This window comes from Schistosoma haematobium, chromosome 3 (assembly GCF_000699445.3).
Source record: "Schistosoma haematobium chromosome 3, whole genome shotgun sequence".
Taxonomy (NCBI): Eukaryota; Metazoa; Platyhelminthes; class Trematoda; order Strigeidida; family Schistosomatidae; genus Schistosoma; species Schistosoma haematobium.
In genome coordinates this window covers 29,033,088-29,051,473 of record NC_067198.1, presented here as the reverse complement: position 1 = coordinate 29,051,473, position 18,386 = coordinate 29,033,088, and the positions used below count along the sequence as shown (strand labels likewise).

At 39.2% G+C, this 18,386-nt stretch overlaps 1 protein-coding gene across 1 annotated transcript in view; it reads left to right on the top strand.

The window, feature by feature from the left end:
- Positions 1–13,556, top strand: part of CASP7 (Caspase-7) — a 31,384-nt gene extending 17,828 nt beyond the window's left edge. The window contains exon 6 of the mRNA XM_051213529.1: positions 1,317–13,556. Within this exon, the coding sequence (XP_051069517.1) occupies positions 1,317–1,576 (260 nt within the window). The 3' untranslated portion in view covers positions 1,577–13,556. The remainder of the gene's footprint in view (positions 1–1,316) is intronic.
- The last annotated feature ends 4,830 nt before the right edge of the window (positions 13,557–18,386 follow it).

The following is an 18,386-nucleotide window of genomic DNA, read 5'->3' as shown; positions in this document are numbered from 1 at the left end:
TTTACCAAACTTCTTTCTGTACTGTTTGTATGAAGTATGGCGATGCTACTCGATTATCTACACTAAAGCAGATTGAGTAGGATTCTAACCTACGACCTACTAACACTGAGTCGATTATGCCACTTAACAATGTAACTTCATGTACTTGCCTTTGAGCGACACGTTATAAATGAAGGCTAGTGGTACTACACAGCTACCTAAATCAAGGTAGGTAAAGTCGGACTCGAACCGGCTACTAAGTGGTTAAAGGTAGAACATAACTGTTAAATCATCGTTTTGTTCACTATCTTTCCCTCTTAATTCCAGAATTTTACAATATTTTCGATACATGGTACAAATCATCATCCTTGTTATATTTCCGTTCAGTGGTAATTGATAAATAGGAGTTAGGTCGATAAGTCTAATTAAAAATCAGTATAACCCAATCTGATTTGTCTGATTAAGTCATTTGATGAGATTATTTGTGCGATAAGATTTGATTCTAAATGATTTTCAATTATACCCAGTTAAAGTGTAACTCAGTAAACGTTTCATCAGCAAAAGTGTCATGTTTATATTCACCATTGTTACTAAAATCTATTTTATGTTTGTTCGTAGTCAAATATAAATGAATAAAATTATGAATTATTATACTTCGCATTTTATAACGGGAGAACTGTACTCAGTTATAAAGCGGTCACATGATACTCGATATTTTCGGCTTCAATTGTTTATAATTAAATTGGCGCAGGGAACAAATTAAGTTCCCAAGAGAAAAGTGTAAAAAAGTCATTTTTGGTTGCACTGTTTCAAAATCGTGACTTCATCGACATAATAAACGCTGAGCTGGATGGTTTGGTCGAGGAACTTTCATTGTTCCTCTGAAAAATATCATCAGCACAAACTTCAGGTAGAGGTGAAGTGTTCGAATTTCTCCACATATGACCCACAGCTTGTCCTGTAGACCTCAAACTTGACTCGTTATTGTTGACCTGCAACATGTCGCGACATGCTGATGATATTGTTCAGAAGAACAATGAAGGCTTCGTGACCAAACCATCCAATTCAGAGAACGAAACTCCGCTTAAATCACCCATCTGAGCTATAACTTCTTGTCTGAGGACTTTTTTTGATCATGAATGTTTGTTTCGGTGACGGCATCTACATCAGTCACTTTAATTGTTTATAAGTTTCTTGATTCAAATCATTCTCTATAATTTATTGAATCATTACTAAACTCTTAGTCTAAATAACAGTATATATTGTCTTTTGATTATAAATTAGGATTTCATCTAGTTATTAAATTCTTTAAACCTAGCTGTTTTTTTCCATCTAAGGTTATTACGCTTTTCGTAACTCCGTCAACGGTTCTTGGTTCATACGAGCCTTATCTGATGTCTTGCTTCGGTATGGAAATACTTTAGATTTGTTGAGTATCATGACACGTGTGAACTATGAGGTTGCTTTTGAATACGAGTCAACTGCAGCCAATCCCTCATTCTGCTGTAAGAAGCAAATGCCATCGTTTGTGTCTACTTTGACAAAGCACGTCATCTTTCCACCAAAAAAACATCGGAATACTTCGAAACTGCTGTAAAGTTTTTAATTCAAAGCAACTAACTGATGGATATATTCATTAAAATTTTTCAGATTCGAAACAAGAAAATAACGTGATATAATTTTCTTACGGTAAAATCCAGAGAAACAATTTTCTATACTTTAAATGATATTTTCTCTAAATTCCATATCCCTTGTGAAGTACATGTTGAAAATGATAGCTATCTAATTTTTTGAACAATCTGTTACATGATCTTCAATTTCTTTTGAGATAACGATTTATTTAAGCCTTCTATTTGACGACCTAAATATCCTACTGAACAGCTAAAAAGTATATTTTAGTGACGTGTTTAAATCCATGAGAAACCTTCGATACTGACAGTCTTAGCGTAGGATATATAAAATGGTCGAAATAATGTCGAGTAAAAAAAAATTAGTGTTATACTTAGATGCTACTTTCTGCCTTTTTTTCTGACGAATTTACTTTCCCAAACTAGAATGTTCACCATTTATATTGCAGTTATTTCGATTGTTACTTTTTAGACTGCTCTGTTTTTGTTCCTCGATATTCTTCACTGGAGTATATTCATCAGTCCTATTTGTGTGATTCATGTGCTTTATTTACGTCAAACTAGTTTGGTAAAGTTCGATATTTTAGAGCCTCCTTTCCAGAGTCGCAGGATGAGCCTTGTTCGCTTGAAGTTTAAAACAAATTCTGAAATCTTCGTGGTGACAGATCCTTCATAGGCAGCGTACTATAAAGTAATGCAAATGATTTTCACCCTGACTTGAGATAAACAGAAAGCGCTGGATGTCTGCTTCGCCTTAGTGCTGAATTCGCTCTTCGTTGACGTTTACATATTCCCTAACTTTGTTGCGTTTCGTATTAAATTCAGACTGGACCTCTGATAAACACAAGTAAAACAACCACTAGGGTCGATATGAATAGACTATGTCTAGAGTTGATCATTACACAATTCTTGGTGCTCATGGTATCTACATTTATCTGATTTCCAGATATTTGAAACAATGCTGTTCGAAAAATGGACAGAATTGTCGGTAAGTCGTATGCACAAAAGTCTAAAGGAATGTAATTGGCCCGCAAAACTGACGTTTGAATTAGCGAACCAATCCAGCTCTTCCAATGTTTGAGAACATTTTCATCATGAATAGTGGATAATGATACGGATATTTAGGATCTACTCGGCTTCATTTTTGTTGGTTTCAATAAACCCAAGGTGTGAAACCAATCGTCAGCCGTATGTCTAGTGTTACAGGGAGTGTCAATAAGCTAGATTCCTTTGGGCATACTGTTAACCATTAGGGTATTTGGTTGATGAGTGTATTACTGAATATTTGTGACCGGTTACGTACAAACAGCCTTTTTATATCCATGAGACTGATTATTCTCACGAAGCGAAAACGACAAAGAATCCGTACTAGTAAATGTCCGACTAGATATTACAGTATTAATTAACAGGTTGATCTGATTGTATAATCGGAAGTCGAATGAATAAGAAAAGCGTAAAGATGCAGCAGATATTCGGGTTGAGTCAAACCGAATAAACTTCGGTTCGTTAGTTCTGCTTTCAGACCGGCTATTGTTGCCGTTAAATCGTACGGGCAAGGACGTTTATTGAATGGTTTTTCGTGTCGGACTGTTAGGTGCTTGAGAAACTACAGAGTTTTCTGTAATGTCTCAAGGGGCTGCTATACTTGTGCTTCTAATCAGGTCTATCTGTCGCTCCTGGTCTACAGACATGTCGTTCTTCGTGTAGTTTGGATTCGTCTGCAACTATGGTGAGTGAGAGTATAACAGGTCTGGGATGTCATTTTGTATTTTTGAGGTCTTCCTTTGACAAAACGAACTTCGGTGCTGGATGTTCTTATGGTTTTCAGAATCCGGTTTGCAGATATGGCCAGTTCGTCTAGAGCGATATTTTTAAATGACACAAGGACCGCGTGCACCTGTTGTGGGAAGAGTAGACAAAAGGAGCTGTTTAAATAGGCTCCCGTCAAATGTCCATTGACTAACAACCTTGCTGAGTCGTGTTCCAACTCACTGGTTTGGAAGAGCTGGTCCGAATTTTGTCGGTCGGTGAAGTCTCCGCGTTTATGTATAGCTCTCACAAAGTGTCGTAAGGTTCAGAAACCTCACTAGTTAGCATACTATGTGTAACGTAACTATTAAGGTCGCATGGTGATCTCTATACCACTGAAAGTAATTTTACAAACGGCACTGTCACGCCGTGCTAATGGAAGTAAGTTTCTGCATAGCAAAACCAGGTCTCGATATTGTTGGACTGGAATGACATGAGCTGAAAGGTGGGAGGTGGAGTTTTCATTTTAAGTGGTTTGCGAGTCTGTTCTGTAATGTTGAAGACAAGATGTACAAATTGTCAATAGAAAAATACACGAAAATATCAAAACTTCGACATTTATGTAATACTTTAAGCGTTATCACTAATCTTTCCGAACCAGCTTTGTTTTCTCGGCTTTTGCTACTACTAATACTCATGTCAGTGTATTCTTTCTAACGTGTTGTATGTGATAAAATGTTTGTGTATATTGTTTCGAGTATGATTTTGTAAATATCAAACTCAGGAATGATCTTTTTTGCTAAAATAAACGTAGCTGCTACCTGGAATCTTCCAACCGCACTCAAGAAAGGATCTCCGGTTTGTTATTCTTTTCAATATATTTGATAACTCTCAGATGCTGAGTGTACAGTTGTTTTGGGTACCTTTGATATATTTCAGAGCATTATGAAACTTGTGCACCTGACAACCTTGAACGAAGTCGGAGCTGCTATCCGTTTATTGTTCATTGAAAATATACCATATAACATTATTAGACTACTTAGACACATGACGTCATGCGTGAAAACAAGCTGAACGATGAAAACTCAAATCCGCTACCAATGTATTGTGTATTTTTATTGTTTTGACCACAAAGGGAAGTCGGAGGGCCATAGTCAGAGAGTAAAATGATGAGTGACTGTTATTATGCTCACTTCTTTACAAACCGATGAGTACCGGTTGTCGAGCCGTGTTTCGTTTTCCGTATGATCTCATCTGATACATAATAATAGCTTTATCTAAAATGGTCCAAAGTTACCCTTAAAATAAAAGTAACTGACAAACGATGCGTGCTTCAGGAAATTAAGTGATGATCATTTACAGGTTGTCATATTGGCGAAAAAAAATGGTAGTGATCCTGAGCAGTTTGTTAAATATATCGAAGAGGATTTTAGAAAGATCATTGCCGTCCACTACGTCAGTAAAGTTGTCAAACGTTTTTCCATCGATCTGTAGAGTTATGGTTTACTTTTATAACAGACTTAATCCTAAGATTGTCATGATGTTACTGCCTAATTTATAGGATCTTGCGTGGAAGTCACATCATTGTATACACTGACTCGTATCGTAACAATCACCAATATATGATGAGGAAAACATTTGAGTTGGAGATAAAACAATATATTTAATGTGAATAAAAGTTTTGTTGAATAAGAATGTCCACGCCTGCAAGGCCTGGTCATGCCATCCCATGCATTTTCGTCGGTTGAGTTCATTCTCCCCGCCTTTTCGCATCGTTTGGTTTTTTGTTTGCGTTAAATGTTGAGTATCTGTTTTCCCAGTTGTCTTTATTCAGCTTTGAGGATAGTGTGGTCAGGATCCAATACCTTTACAGATCTATGGTTTGTTGGGCTATGGAAGTTCCAGTGATGTGCTACGGTGTGGATTCTAACCAACTGACAAAAACAGCATTCAGTTCTAGTCTGCAAATTGGAATGACTTAAATTTCGAAAACCAGGCTTTATATTATATTCAGTAAACGTATACTTATTTACCGTGAAAGCAATAACGGGGGTCGTAACATGTTTAATGGGACTATATTCGTATGTTCAGAGAAGCTAAGAGAGCATAGACCGTTGTACTTTACCGTATAGGGTACCCTTATGTTATCGTTATTCCATCAGTGTAATCGAGGTATCGCAAGATGTCGTAGGGCATTTCATTAGGAAATAAATAGATTAAACACGGAGACGTTAGGGATCCTCATTTCATGTGTCCATCCACCGACTAGCATGACGCGTCCTTATGGGTCGAATTAATTATAAGAAGACTATGGGAGCAACGGTGTTTCCATTGGTAATATATACACGAAATGAAAAAAATGCAATGTAATATTTCTAAGTGTCACTTACGGAATGTGAACTAGATGTTGAGTCTCAAATGTTTTGTATTTCCTACAAAATAACATTGGATCTAAAAATTTACTCAGAAATGAGTACATTCAAAAAGGAATAGTCAACAAAAATTCACACCAGGTTTCCACTTACAATCCTTACGTTGATAATGTTAAGCCCAAGTCTTTGGTATCTTTTTAACCAAATTTAAAACAAGTAACTTATTATTAATAGAAGTCCTTGTGAGAATAAAGTGAACGTCTAACCTGCTTTTTAGATATAATGTACAAATCATATGTTTCTAAGCAAAGGGGGATTTACACAACTGTGATTTATTAACATGCTCATGGATATTAGTCAAAGAGTAGTTCAAATATTATAAACTGCAGGATATGGCATGTGCTTCATACTGTGTTGTTGTTTCTTCCAATCTATGTCCCAATATATTTACGGCGAGATATATAAGGAGATCTGCAGTCTTACAAAATATCATTGCCAGTAGAAGGACAGGTTTTTATTGTTAACCCATAGTTTGTTGTATTTAATTAGAACGTGTAACACGCCTTCTAGAAATACGGAATCTCATGCTAGTCGTTTTGTGATTTTGTGGAGATAACTCTAACAAGCTTATTTTGTAAATAGTTTTTAATATTATTTGTATTTATTTTGTCAATTTTTCACTGTATGTACATTCATCATTAAATGACTGTACGTGTTGTTTTAGTCACTTGACCTTGAAGACACTTTCCGTTGAGCTACTACATAGCGTGGCATATTCGTGCTGGTTAACAAATACATTACTACTCACGCATTCCTAGTTCTATCTTCATTTGTGATTGAGTTAATGGAAGTTTAAATCAAATGCTATCTACATTTATAGACTATAATCGGAATATATCACATCCTACGTTGGACTATATCGCTAGAGAGTTCACCAACCTGCTCAGAGTCATCAAGCATTTATAATTGTGGATTTACATTACTGGACTTAATCAGAACACGCAACGTTTGGGCAATTTAAGTAACGTCCTTAATTGTTATTGTATTTGTAACATTTAACTTGTATATATTAATATTACTATTGATTGTTATTAACTTTGTTGATACCTTTTGCGTTTATATATTGTCTGGTCCACCACAATTTCGACTCCTAAGCACAATGAAGGGAATCAAGAATTATGCCATTACCGTTGCTAAAATTATATGTTTCATCGCTTGCCTCAAGTACTACTATTATATTGACTAAACTGGATTATACGACAACCACGTATACCAAACTAAGGTGTCGTAATTTTTATCTTATTTGCACGGACATTTCATTCAAATTCGTTAGATATACACAGTTAGGTTTATAAACCCGTAGCAGTTGTAATTTTTTTGCCAACGACATGCTCTTGGGCTTAAAATTCGAGGTGGCCGCGTCATAAAGTTATCACTAGGTGAGAGAGGTTAGATGAAGCGGCAAATAAATCCCAAAACAAATAGTTCTATAAGTTTTCGTCACATATATTGACCTCACTAATCTTACTGGACACATTTAGCTGAAGGCGAGCGGTTACGCCTCCGCACCTATCCACTGTAGCTGCTAGCTTAGACCAAATTCTTCTCGACATGTCGATAGCTTTCTAAATTTTCCTCGCATCCCTTCATTTCTAACTGGGTTGGTGAACTTCGATTATAAAGATGTTATATATATAGGAGTTGCCAAACTCTGACTACCTGTGACACCTTCAAACTCAAAAACAAACTATCGTATCCGACAAACAACAAACGATATTGATTCGAGACAGAAAACAGCAGTCATTTAGACATCAAGATATAGTGTACATTCCAACAAAACTTTCGACAAGAGAACAACGACTATTATTAAATTTGGGACATCATTCCATTATGTAATGCATGTCTAGAGTAACGCATTCTGACATGGTTAGTAAAAACTGCAGCCATAACAAAAGTTACGGCATAACGTAGTTTCTTGATAAGAATAACATCAGCAAAGCTCCTTGAGAACTTGACCGTTATTACAGGGTACGATAAAGTAATCTGACGTGACAATAGTGAGTATGAAGATGCTACAAGTATTTGGAGTTTGACAACGCTTTAACCAGTAACAGATTCTAATATGATGCGTACCCACCGAGTAAAATCAAAAGACAGGAGCGAGGAGGTTCGAAGATATATTTGATAGGCTATTAATATATCGAGAATCGTCTGATTTAATCTGCTAACCATTGCAGTAGTTGTTGAACACGGCGTTCCCACTCGTGATCTGATGCGGATGCATGACTGAGCGCCTTCAGCTAGGTGAGTCCATTAAAACTAATGTGGTCAGCATCCAATGCCGAAGACTTACAGAGCTATTTATTTTGGGGATTTATTTACCACTACAAGTATAATTCCACTCGCTCTTAAGAATTTATTTACGCCTAAAGCGGCATTATTCGTAGATAACAGATATAGTTCAAATTATCGTCTGTGTAGAATACAGGGTTTCGAAAATTACGATGTCATTGTCATTTGAACCGTTGATAATTGTGGTGTTTGTATGAACTAACGATTCCTTAGTACTTGTCGAAAGCTTGATTTCGAATTCCAAATACAGTACATTCGTTCGTGCTTGTGGTTTATTTCCTCACATTCATCCGAAAAGAATCCTACAGTTTATTAATATCTCTGTTTTTACCAGAAAAGCCTATTTCACATCCTTATGCAACTTCAAAGGAACTACTGCTAGAATATGTAAAATATACAAATTTCGAATGCGGTGAATGAGAAAAATTTCATTAAAAAATTCATCAGGACATCAAAAATTCCACTACATCACTAAGTCATCCTAATCCAGTGCCTACTCAACGTTATGCAGATAAATCATTGAGTTGCGATGCAGTTTACGATGATGGGCACAAGTTCGGTCAGTGTTTGTCCCGTGGCAGGTTTCATTCATTTAATTGATGTGTATTCCGTAATTTTAAATATGATGAGATTGGACACATTCAGTCAGTTCGTAATACTACAGCTCATTCCGCTGGAAATAATGCTAAAATTTGTAATTGTGATTTTACTAAGTTGGGTGTTTCTAATGATCATTTATGTTTATCCACGACTTGATATAGTCCCATAGCAGTCGAGAGTTAAATGAAACTTAGAATCGTTATGATACAAAAGTCCCTAATCAACAAACATCTTATAAGATTTCGCATGTTATTTTAGCAAATATAGTTTTTTCTAATGATTCATATATTTCTGATGAAATTTCTTGCAAATCTGAGAAAAAGGTGTTGAGTGAATCTAATCATAATCTAAAACCCGATGTCATATCATATATTGTTTGTCGTCATAACGCATATGACTCAGTCTTCAGTAATAAGGATAGTAGGTTGATGAACCTGTATTAATCCTGACTCACTGCTTTCCAGTGAAGGTCCAGCTTCTCCTTGAAAGTATTCACTGATGGGGCTGATACCACTTGTTCAGGTAAGGCGTTCCAATGATTGACTACTCGATGAGAAAAACGGGACCCCACTTTAAGTTTATTAGATCGTGGTTTATGAACCTTCTTGCTATGACCTCGGAGATTATTAGTGTTGGAGGGAGCAAAAAGATAAGACATACTAACACCCGAATCATAATTAGACACGAAATGCCAGTATAAGGTCACCTCGTGTCCTACGATACAAGAGGGAAAGGTTTAGGCGTTTTGAACGCTCATCGTAAGGGAGTCTAGAAAGACCCTTCACTAATTTCTTTCCCACACGCTGGACACGCTCAAGCGAGTTAGCATTCTTTACCAGACACGGGCTAGCTGCTTGGATACAGTACTCTAAATGTGTCTAATATATATGGGATATAAAATTCGAAACGTTTCCTCGTCAAAAGATTTAAACGCTCGGCGAAGTGACCATAACGCACGAAAACCTTTGACAGCGGCTGCGTTGCAATGCGTAGTTTTTTAAACCATGACTTAATACTACTCCTAAGTCTTTATGCTCTTGAACGCATGGAAGAGGTTTACTCTGAATAGTGTGACGGTAATTATTACCGTGACCGACGTGCATTAGCACACTCTTCCTAGCATTGATTTCTAAGCCCTACTCTCAAGCCCATCCAACTAAATCGTCTAAGTCAGCTTGAATATCCAGATGATCAGCCGCACTTTTTACTGTTCTCCAGATTTTTACATCATCCGCAAACAATGTCGACGACCTAAGTAACAGCGGTAACTCATTAACGTAGAGAAGGAAGAGCAGAGGGCCTAAGATGATGCCTTTGGGTACACCACTTTTGACCGGCTTCCAATCGGATAGCGTTCCGTTGACCCTCACTCTCTGTCTGCGGTCACATGAGAAGTTTCCTATCCGCTCACGTACAGTGCCTATTATTCCGAAGCTCATGAGCTTGTGCATAAGACCTACTTGTGAAACCTTGTCGAATGTTTTGCTAAAATCTGTGAATATCACATCGACAGACAGACCGTTATCTAGGGCTACTGTCCAATAAGCAAGTTAGTCAAGCATGAACGCTTGTTACGAAGTCCTTGTTGCTCAGGAGCTAACAGATTGTGTAAATCTATGTGGCTTAGCAACTTAACCCGAATTAACTTTTCAAGTAACTTAACGACTATGCTAGTTAGACTAACAGGCCGGTAGTTAGATACCATATGTCTCTGACCGTCCTTAAATATAGGACTGACTATAGCGTCCTTCCAATTTCTAGGGAGTTGAGCGAGTGAAAGGGACATGTTGAAGAGTGTCGCAAGCGGTTTCGAAATAATGTCCGCAAGAGATGACAGCAACCGTGGATGTAACCCGTTAGGGCCAGGTGTCTTACCAGGTTTGAGGCTAGTTATCAATGGAAGGACAGTTTCCTCAGTCACCTGTACAGATTCTATGGTTGGTATCTCGGTGTGAGTGGAACAAGTATTTGTTACAATAAACGTAGAGAAGACTTCGCTAAAATAGTTTGAAAAAGTCTCAGCTTTTGCTCGATCTGATTCAGCTAGTAATTCTGAATTTTCGTGTAACAGTAATGGGGAATACCATCACTACGTTTCGTCCGCCGTTTGATATACGAAAACAATCCTTTCGGACAAGTACGGCTATCATATACTAACTGTCATTTGTAAGTGGTACGGGATTTGGCTATGGTTTTCTTACAGATATTACGGAATTTTTCGTACTCACGCTTAAAAGGTTCATGACCTGTCAACAATATTAAGTCCCAGAAATGTTTCCTACGCTTTAACAGCATCCGGGTTTCCTTATTAATCCATGGAGGGCAGTGTGATAGCTTACGTGCTGACCATGGGATAAACGGCGACGTTACGGACTCGAATGTAGCCTTAAACTTATTCCATTCATCTTCGATCAATCCATCCGCGTCGACCGATCAACCAGTCGAGATTGCACAGTTTCTGATCGCCGGAATATTGGCTCGCCAGGTATTGGGACGGGGTGGAGCAGATACGAATTGTATACCATGTGTCCTAAACCTGAAGTGAATTGCAACGTGATCACTGTTCACTAGTTGGGTAAGGTGCTGAATATCGAAGACATCCTCACAGTGGTGGGTGAGGGCGAGGTCCAGCAGTGACGGATCATGATTGAAATCAATATGTGTCGGTTTTGTGATACATTGTACAAGTGCACACTGAATAACGGTAGATAAAAGGTCTCTATCGAAACCAATACCTGGATCCGTAAGCTCTATCCAGTTGATATGCGGTGCGTTGAAGTCCCCAATGATGACACAACATTCTGCCATACTCCAAGAACGGATGTGTCTTAGGATAAAGTCGTCAGCAAGACAAAACGGACTACGGTATATCCCCCCTATAGTCACTAACCCACTTCTAGATTTAATCTTACAACATGCAACCTCACATGTGCCACTGATATGAGCCTCCGATATTGTTGATTGTATACGAAAGTGATCCCAAACGTATAACATTATGCCTCCCTCCTTGCGACTTGAAACTCTATCACTTCTAATACAGATATAACCTGCAATGAAAGGAGAACAATCTATAACTACTGTGAACCAAGTTTCTGTAACAACGATTATATCGGGACATAATTCTTCCACCATCAGACTTAGCTCGGACGTTTTATTTCTAAGACTACGAGCGTTCGTGTAGCACACGCTTAAGGTGTTTTGGAAATCAATCGTTCTACCCATACAGGCCTCGGAAGCATTGGCTTCCAAGACCTGACTACCCAAAAACCCTTAATAGTAAAGTTATTTTCGCCATTTAATTTGCGAGTCTTCTACTCCGTAAGAGCATTCTTCCACTTGATTCGGTCCTCAAGCGGCCAATCTGGTCGAATACGGATGTTTGAGTCACGAGTTTTTGGTGCGTTTTTCAATAAAATGTCTCTTTCTTCGAAACTCCTGAGAACCAGCTTCAGGATTCTTCTTGGTTGGGTCTCGCCTCCAACTCATTTACCGAGTCGTATTACTTTTGTAATATGTACCCCTGAAACCTCTTCAGGTAGCACATTTCTTACCACAGACTCCACTAACTGCAGGCCATGTGCATGTCTTCTAGCAGAGTCGTTATCTTTCGAATCCTCTAGATTCCAAATAATTAAACTAGGAAGGGGTTTAGCTTCCTTTGAAATTGTGTTAACAGCTTTCGACCGTGACGATAGATCCTGTATATTAGCTTTTATTGTAACAGAGTTCTGTGAGTGACTCACAACAGTGTTAGACGAGGCTTTACTTTGGAGCTTTGGCGGATTGGTATGAGAGTCCACCAAGGACTTATCAAGTAAACAGTCATTAGTTTTAGCTGTTATTTGATTTTTCTTCTCAGTCACGCCAGGATGGGCTTCACTCTTACCATCAGACTTTGGTAGTGTAGTATGTGACTCACAATGAGAGTCCATCAGTGAGTTACTAACTACCTGTGTACTGCCTACAGCTTTTTTCCTTTCGTTTCGTTTCCTACGTACTGTAGTCCATTGGGACTATTTGGAACGGTGGTTTTATCCAGTTCGTCGGTTCCCACTAAAGGTGCATTGTTATCAATGTCAGTACCAGGTGGTATTATTCCCCTTGTTAATGTTAACGGCGATCTCACTTTTGCATCGGTCAGAGTCGGTTATTTGAGGCGCCGCGTAACAGCAGGTACTACACTGACACAATCGTCACTGTCAGTGTCGGTGTTGTCAGCGCATGTGTCATCGTTTTTCTTGCAGGCGAAAGCCAATAGGCCCATAGCCTCCTGAGATAGTACCTTTTTATCCGTACAGCAAAACATACAAAGCCAATGCGAGTTAGGCTTCGAGTATCTTTTGTATGCCATCGGACTTAGGCGTGTACACATTTTGTGGTACCACTTTTTACAGTCATCACACTGCATTCCCTCCTCAACGGGGAACAAACAATTTGGTTGCCCACGTTTGTGAGTCTTACCAACCATTGTAATTAGATTTAAAAGGTTTAAAAACACACAATGATCACAATGTGAACACAATTGTTAGTCTAGCAGTAAAAAAAGGTACCTAGGACAAAATTTAGCAAAAAATTTCAAACTTCAACCAAAGTACTTATAGTTAAAGTAGACCAAGAATCCCTTTTGGTGAAATAAGTACCCAAAGCAAGTATAATCACAACAAGTACAAAAATAACTGCCCTTTTTGAAACGAGCGCGTAGTCGAGATCTTGTGGAATACTTGGTCGATGTGAAGCACGAGTACTAAATGAACTGGATCTTGATTACAATACTAATCATTTCGTATCAACTTTTGTTTCTCCTTCTCATGAAGTCACTGTAAGATCCATTTTGAATCTTTTGTGTGTGGAAATCCCTCCATGTATACACTTGCAGTTTGTTCCTATTGATTCCTTTAGTTGTACATTGTTAGTCTTTTTGATTCCATTTGCGATGTTAATATGTGTATTTTATTATAGTTTTTATTTTACTTACGCCTTCACTAAGTTTCCGTGTTTCTTCTTGAACTGCACTTATGTTGTTTTACTTGATACTTGGTCTTGGCCGCAACCATTGGTTTGTTCCTCCTTTTGATTGCGTCGCTTGTGTTGACTGAAATTGTGCATTTTTGATTGTGAATTGAGGTACTCTTCCGGAATTGGAAACACTCTGTGTTATAAAGCAACCAAATATTATCTATTGAACGAATCTGTGCGTGGTCTATGCAGACGGGATAGAGTAACATTTATTTGTTGTGATTGGTAATGTCCTCGCATTCTTTGTCAACTTTCTTAGTTGTTGTAATTTAGATTTGATTAATCGAAAAATTATTGGTTGAATAGCTGAGTGGTCATATTTGTTTAGGTAACGATGTACATTTAACTTCATGATGAATATTAGGGCCTTCACTTTACCCAATTATTTTGCTTTGGCTTCCGTCAAGCTAGGGTGTGTAGCAAGGTGTCGAGTCGCGGTAGACTATGAACACCACTACCAAGAAACACGTGCCAAACAAATCAGAAGGCGAAGATTGAGTGTACCCAGATCTATTCGTTGGCGATCTCATGGTATCGAACGAATACCAAGATCGTGCCAAGAAAAGATACAAGCGGAATCGGCAGGAGAAAGTACGTGCAAACGGGGTCACGAACCGCGAAACAACAGTGGAGAGTGATGGTGGCACAAAATATCTGTCATTAACACAGTTAAACAAAAACACATTAAAACAAGCACAGGTGCACTTAGTTATAATAATTGTTTTCATTAAATGTATCGTGTTCTCGTGATAAAAGTAAATCACTACAGGAGCCTCCTGCCAGAAAGGGTTTACACTTTCGATAAGTAGCGGTTTGATTCGTGGGACTGATCGGCTGACGAGCGATTGTAGGACGGAAGAATTGGCGGAACAGGAAAACGATTGTTGATCGTCGAGTTGCCAACGAAGGTCTTTTTCGGAGAACGGTACCAGGAGCGGTGTGTTGTATTTGTTGCTCGAGTTGCCATGCCATATCAGAGTGGTTTGTATCCAGAATCTGAAGATTGCGTTCGTAAGGGTCCGGACCAGAAACGCTTCAGACGTAGGACGAAACCACGTTGAGCAGAGGAACCAGAAGTGACCATAACGACCAAGTTCGAGACCAAGCGTATGCCAAGCATTGGAAATCAAAATATCGACTGAGTGCGCTGACAAGAGCGTGAGTGCCCAGTCCAGCTTTCGTCAAATTTGACTGAAGTCGACGATTCCAAACGTGGATGGTCGGAGGTGAGGGGTTAGGACACAAAAGGAAAAATCAAAAAAGAGAAGAGTACAGTATGCATGTAGCATAGGAATAGTCCTACGCCGTATCGGTTGTTAACTGTTTGGCTAGTCGCGGAAGCGTACGGGCAACCGTACTCGGCGACCAGAACGTGAGACGGTAGTCTCGTTCGTATCGCATGAACCTACAATCTCATCCAAAGTCGAGGGCGGCGTGGTCTGCTGATCTGTGCGTGAGACTGTCGTCTCGTCCGTAGATGGTGCAGGTGACGCGTGCTGTTGACCGGGACGTGAGAATGAGGCCTCAGATGTATCTAGCGTGGGACCTGAAGAAGATTTAAGTATCCCGCCAGTAGGCTTGATGGGTCTATCAATGAGTCTCAGGTTAACATATAGGGCACTGTCATCGACGTGTGCTGGTTTGAGACGATCAATGCTGACGATCTCGACGCGGCCATGTCGATCAACCTTGAAGGTCTTCTCGTGGCGAGAGATCACGTGAAAAGGGCTTTGGTAAGTTTGTTGCAAAAGTTTGCGTACCGAATCTACTCGTAAGAAAACTTGTGAACAGGTAACTCTCGAGGGAGGGCGACCTGTCGATGTTGTATTGGAGCTGACACCGGAGGCGGCGTTCGCATAAATGAGGACAGTCGTTGGACGTGGTCTGATTTACCGACATCATGTCTGCCTCGTGGTGTGAAGAATTCCCCAGGCAGACGCAATGTCGTGCCGCATACAAGTTCAGTGACGGAACATTGGATATCTGCCTTCAAGCTCATTCTGATGTCTAAGAGGACGAGCGGTAAGGTTTCGTACCAATTCATAGTGCTGTAGGAAATCGATGCCTAGTATGGCCGTGGGAACATCAGCAACGATGAACGTCCATAGATACAGTCGTCGGTTTCCCAGGTTGACCGCGGGTTGTCGTGTACCGTAGGTAGGAATGACAGCCATCCGCGGCGCGTAGTCGAAGCACTGTAGTTTGTAACTTACTGCTACCTCGTGGTACAACGGAGACTTGGGCAACAGTGTCTACTAGGAACCTAGCGTTTGTGCGGTAATCGTGCACATGAAGTAAACGGCTAACCTGGGGAGAAGGGCCGGCGAGTACGGCCGCTCTTACTCGCCGGCTTTGAAGTTTCCCGCATTGTATGAGCACGGGGCTCGACAACGGCGGGCGCTAGACCCGAAGGACCTGTGAAACCAACACCAATTTTCACCCGATTCCGAATCCGCCTGTCGGCGCGGGCTGGAAGATGCCCTTGTTGGGCGAGTGGTGACGGATAGGCGAGAACGAGAGCGGGCTCGAAGGACGTGGGGTTCAGATATGACACGACATCCTCGGAAGCTAAGACGGGTGTGAATACACCGGCCCCGATCTCCAAGTCCAAAGCTATAGTGACATAAACATATCCATATCTATTGAAAATAATGATATACCGATGACAGTTAATGGTCAGCTAGACACACTGAGGTCCTTAAGCAACATTCACTCTGATTGTGCCACTAATCAATGCTGCTCGTTATGCGATTAGAAGTTGGTGAAATGTCAGTAAGAATGACCAGATGACGAGCTTATACTGCTCATTATTGTTATTGCTTTTTTGACATTTATGATCAATAATACCGCTTAATAATCTTTGTATTGTATAATCGATTAAAAATTGCTGATTGCTGAAAAACTCTTATCTGGTCAGTCATTCACGTCTAGACAATCAGTAGAATTTAACTACACCACTTTTCGCTGTCAATTTCATATGCAACTCACCAACGCGACATTCATGTACGACAACGCAAAGTGATTTACAAAACTCTTTGATTGTCTATTAGTTCTTAAAAATTCTTGAGCCGGGCATTAAATTCAGGTTAACTTAGGAAGAATAATGTACTGTTGTTTGTCATCAGATGAAAATCAATACCACTATCAACTCCAAGTTCTGTGAGTTGGGATGCAAAACACCCGATTAAATAAGGAGCTCACACGTTTCGACCATTTTGATATCAAACACATATTTCAAACGTCTTGGTAACCAGAGGACATCGGTTATATCAACAGAAAGGCGCTTTTTAAAAAAAAGGTACATGTAACGGAAAGAGAACGATGAAAATCCCTCCGCAACCTTTTTGTTGGACAGTACAGTCATTTATTTGTTTCTTCCCCCTGTCGTGTATCATAACCTCTGTTCAGATCTCGTTTAACCACGCCTTTTTTCTTCAGTCTTCCTCGTTTGACCTTTTATTATGCGATTGTGACTTATCTCTTGTTACCTAATTTTCCATTGCATTTTGCCGGACTATTGACAGTTAGGTCGTGTTTGACTAAGCTCAAGGTCACGGCGTTATTCAGTGCGTGACTGTCAACTTTTGGACTGTCTGCTTGGGAGGATTGTTGCAACCCTGCATATAGATGTTTGATCCCATTTTGTTGGGAATATTTTTATTGATTCTCAGGTATCAAACCCTTTGGTATTAACTGTTTCTTTTATTATTTAGCGTGCTACTTTGCGTTAGAGAAACTTCTAGCTGTATAGCACAGACTGAACCGTTTGAAATATTTTGTATTTCTGATATAATTTGTTCTATTTCCTAAATTAGAACCGTTTAAATTGAGCATAAATTTTGTGTTTTTATATAATTTAATGCGAGCGTCTCAATACAGAAGAACGTATTTTGGTCTATTCGAATACATTTTGGTTTGTCAGTCCTGCGTTCAAATTGAATACTGGCAGTTCGGTCGTAACAGTACATATTTGGGTATTGAGACTGTAATCAATTCATTTTCCTTCACACATATCACTCGGATACTAGTCTTCAACAGCTGGATTTGAAGCAGAATAATGGGATTTCAAATCTTACATAGAAGATTTTGAAACTCCATTGCCCATAGGAATTGATCAACTGCTATCCGCGCCAGTTTTACGACGGAAACTGAATGGTTAATGTAAATCATGAAGGTTGTGAAAGATACGAGTGTTTGAAACAAAGTTTTGTATATTTGGACTTTCTGTGCACAAACTTCGAAATCGCTATCCACATCCATCTTCGATGATTCAATATCAGTAAGAGTGGAGTTATCAGCAATTAGGCGCATCGACTTAATGAAAAAAAGTTGACATATGTATATGATTTGTTAACCAAAATAGGCACGGTTCCCACAGACGTAATTTATCACATGAGAAACATTAAATGACATTTCACCAACCATAAAATTCTATCCCGTGAACGGGAGATAAAGGAAACTAAACAGTAGTTTGCACAATCTACAGTGAATATAAGATGAACCAATACACAAGAAACTTTCGCAAACAGTTCTTGATACTCATTTCAGCCGTCATAAATATTTCAAGTGGCTTGGATTCCGGAAATGAAAAATCTGGCTTCCTATTGGATATTGTCTTTTATTTGCTTCTGAAACTGATTCTTTCCATAAGACTGAGTGACAAAAACTTGAGACCTTCTCACAGCTGTGG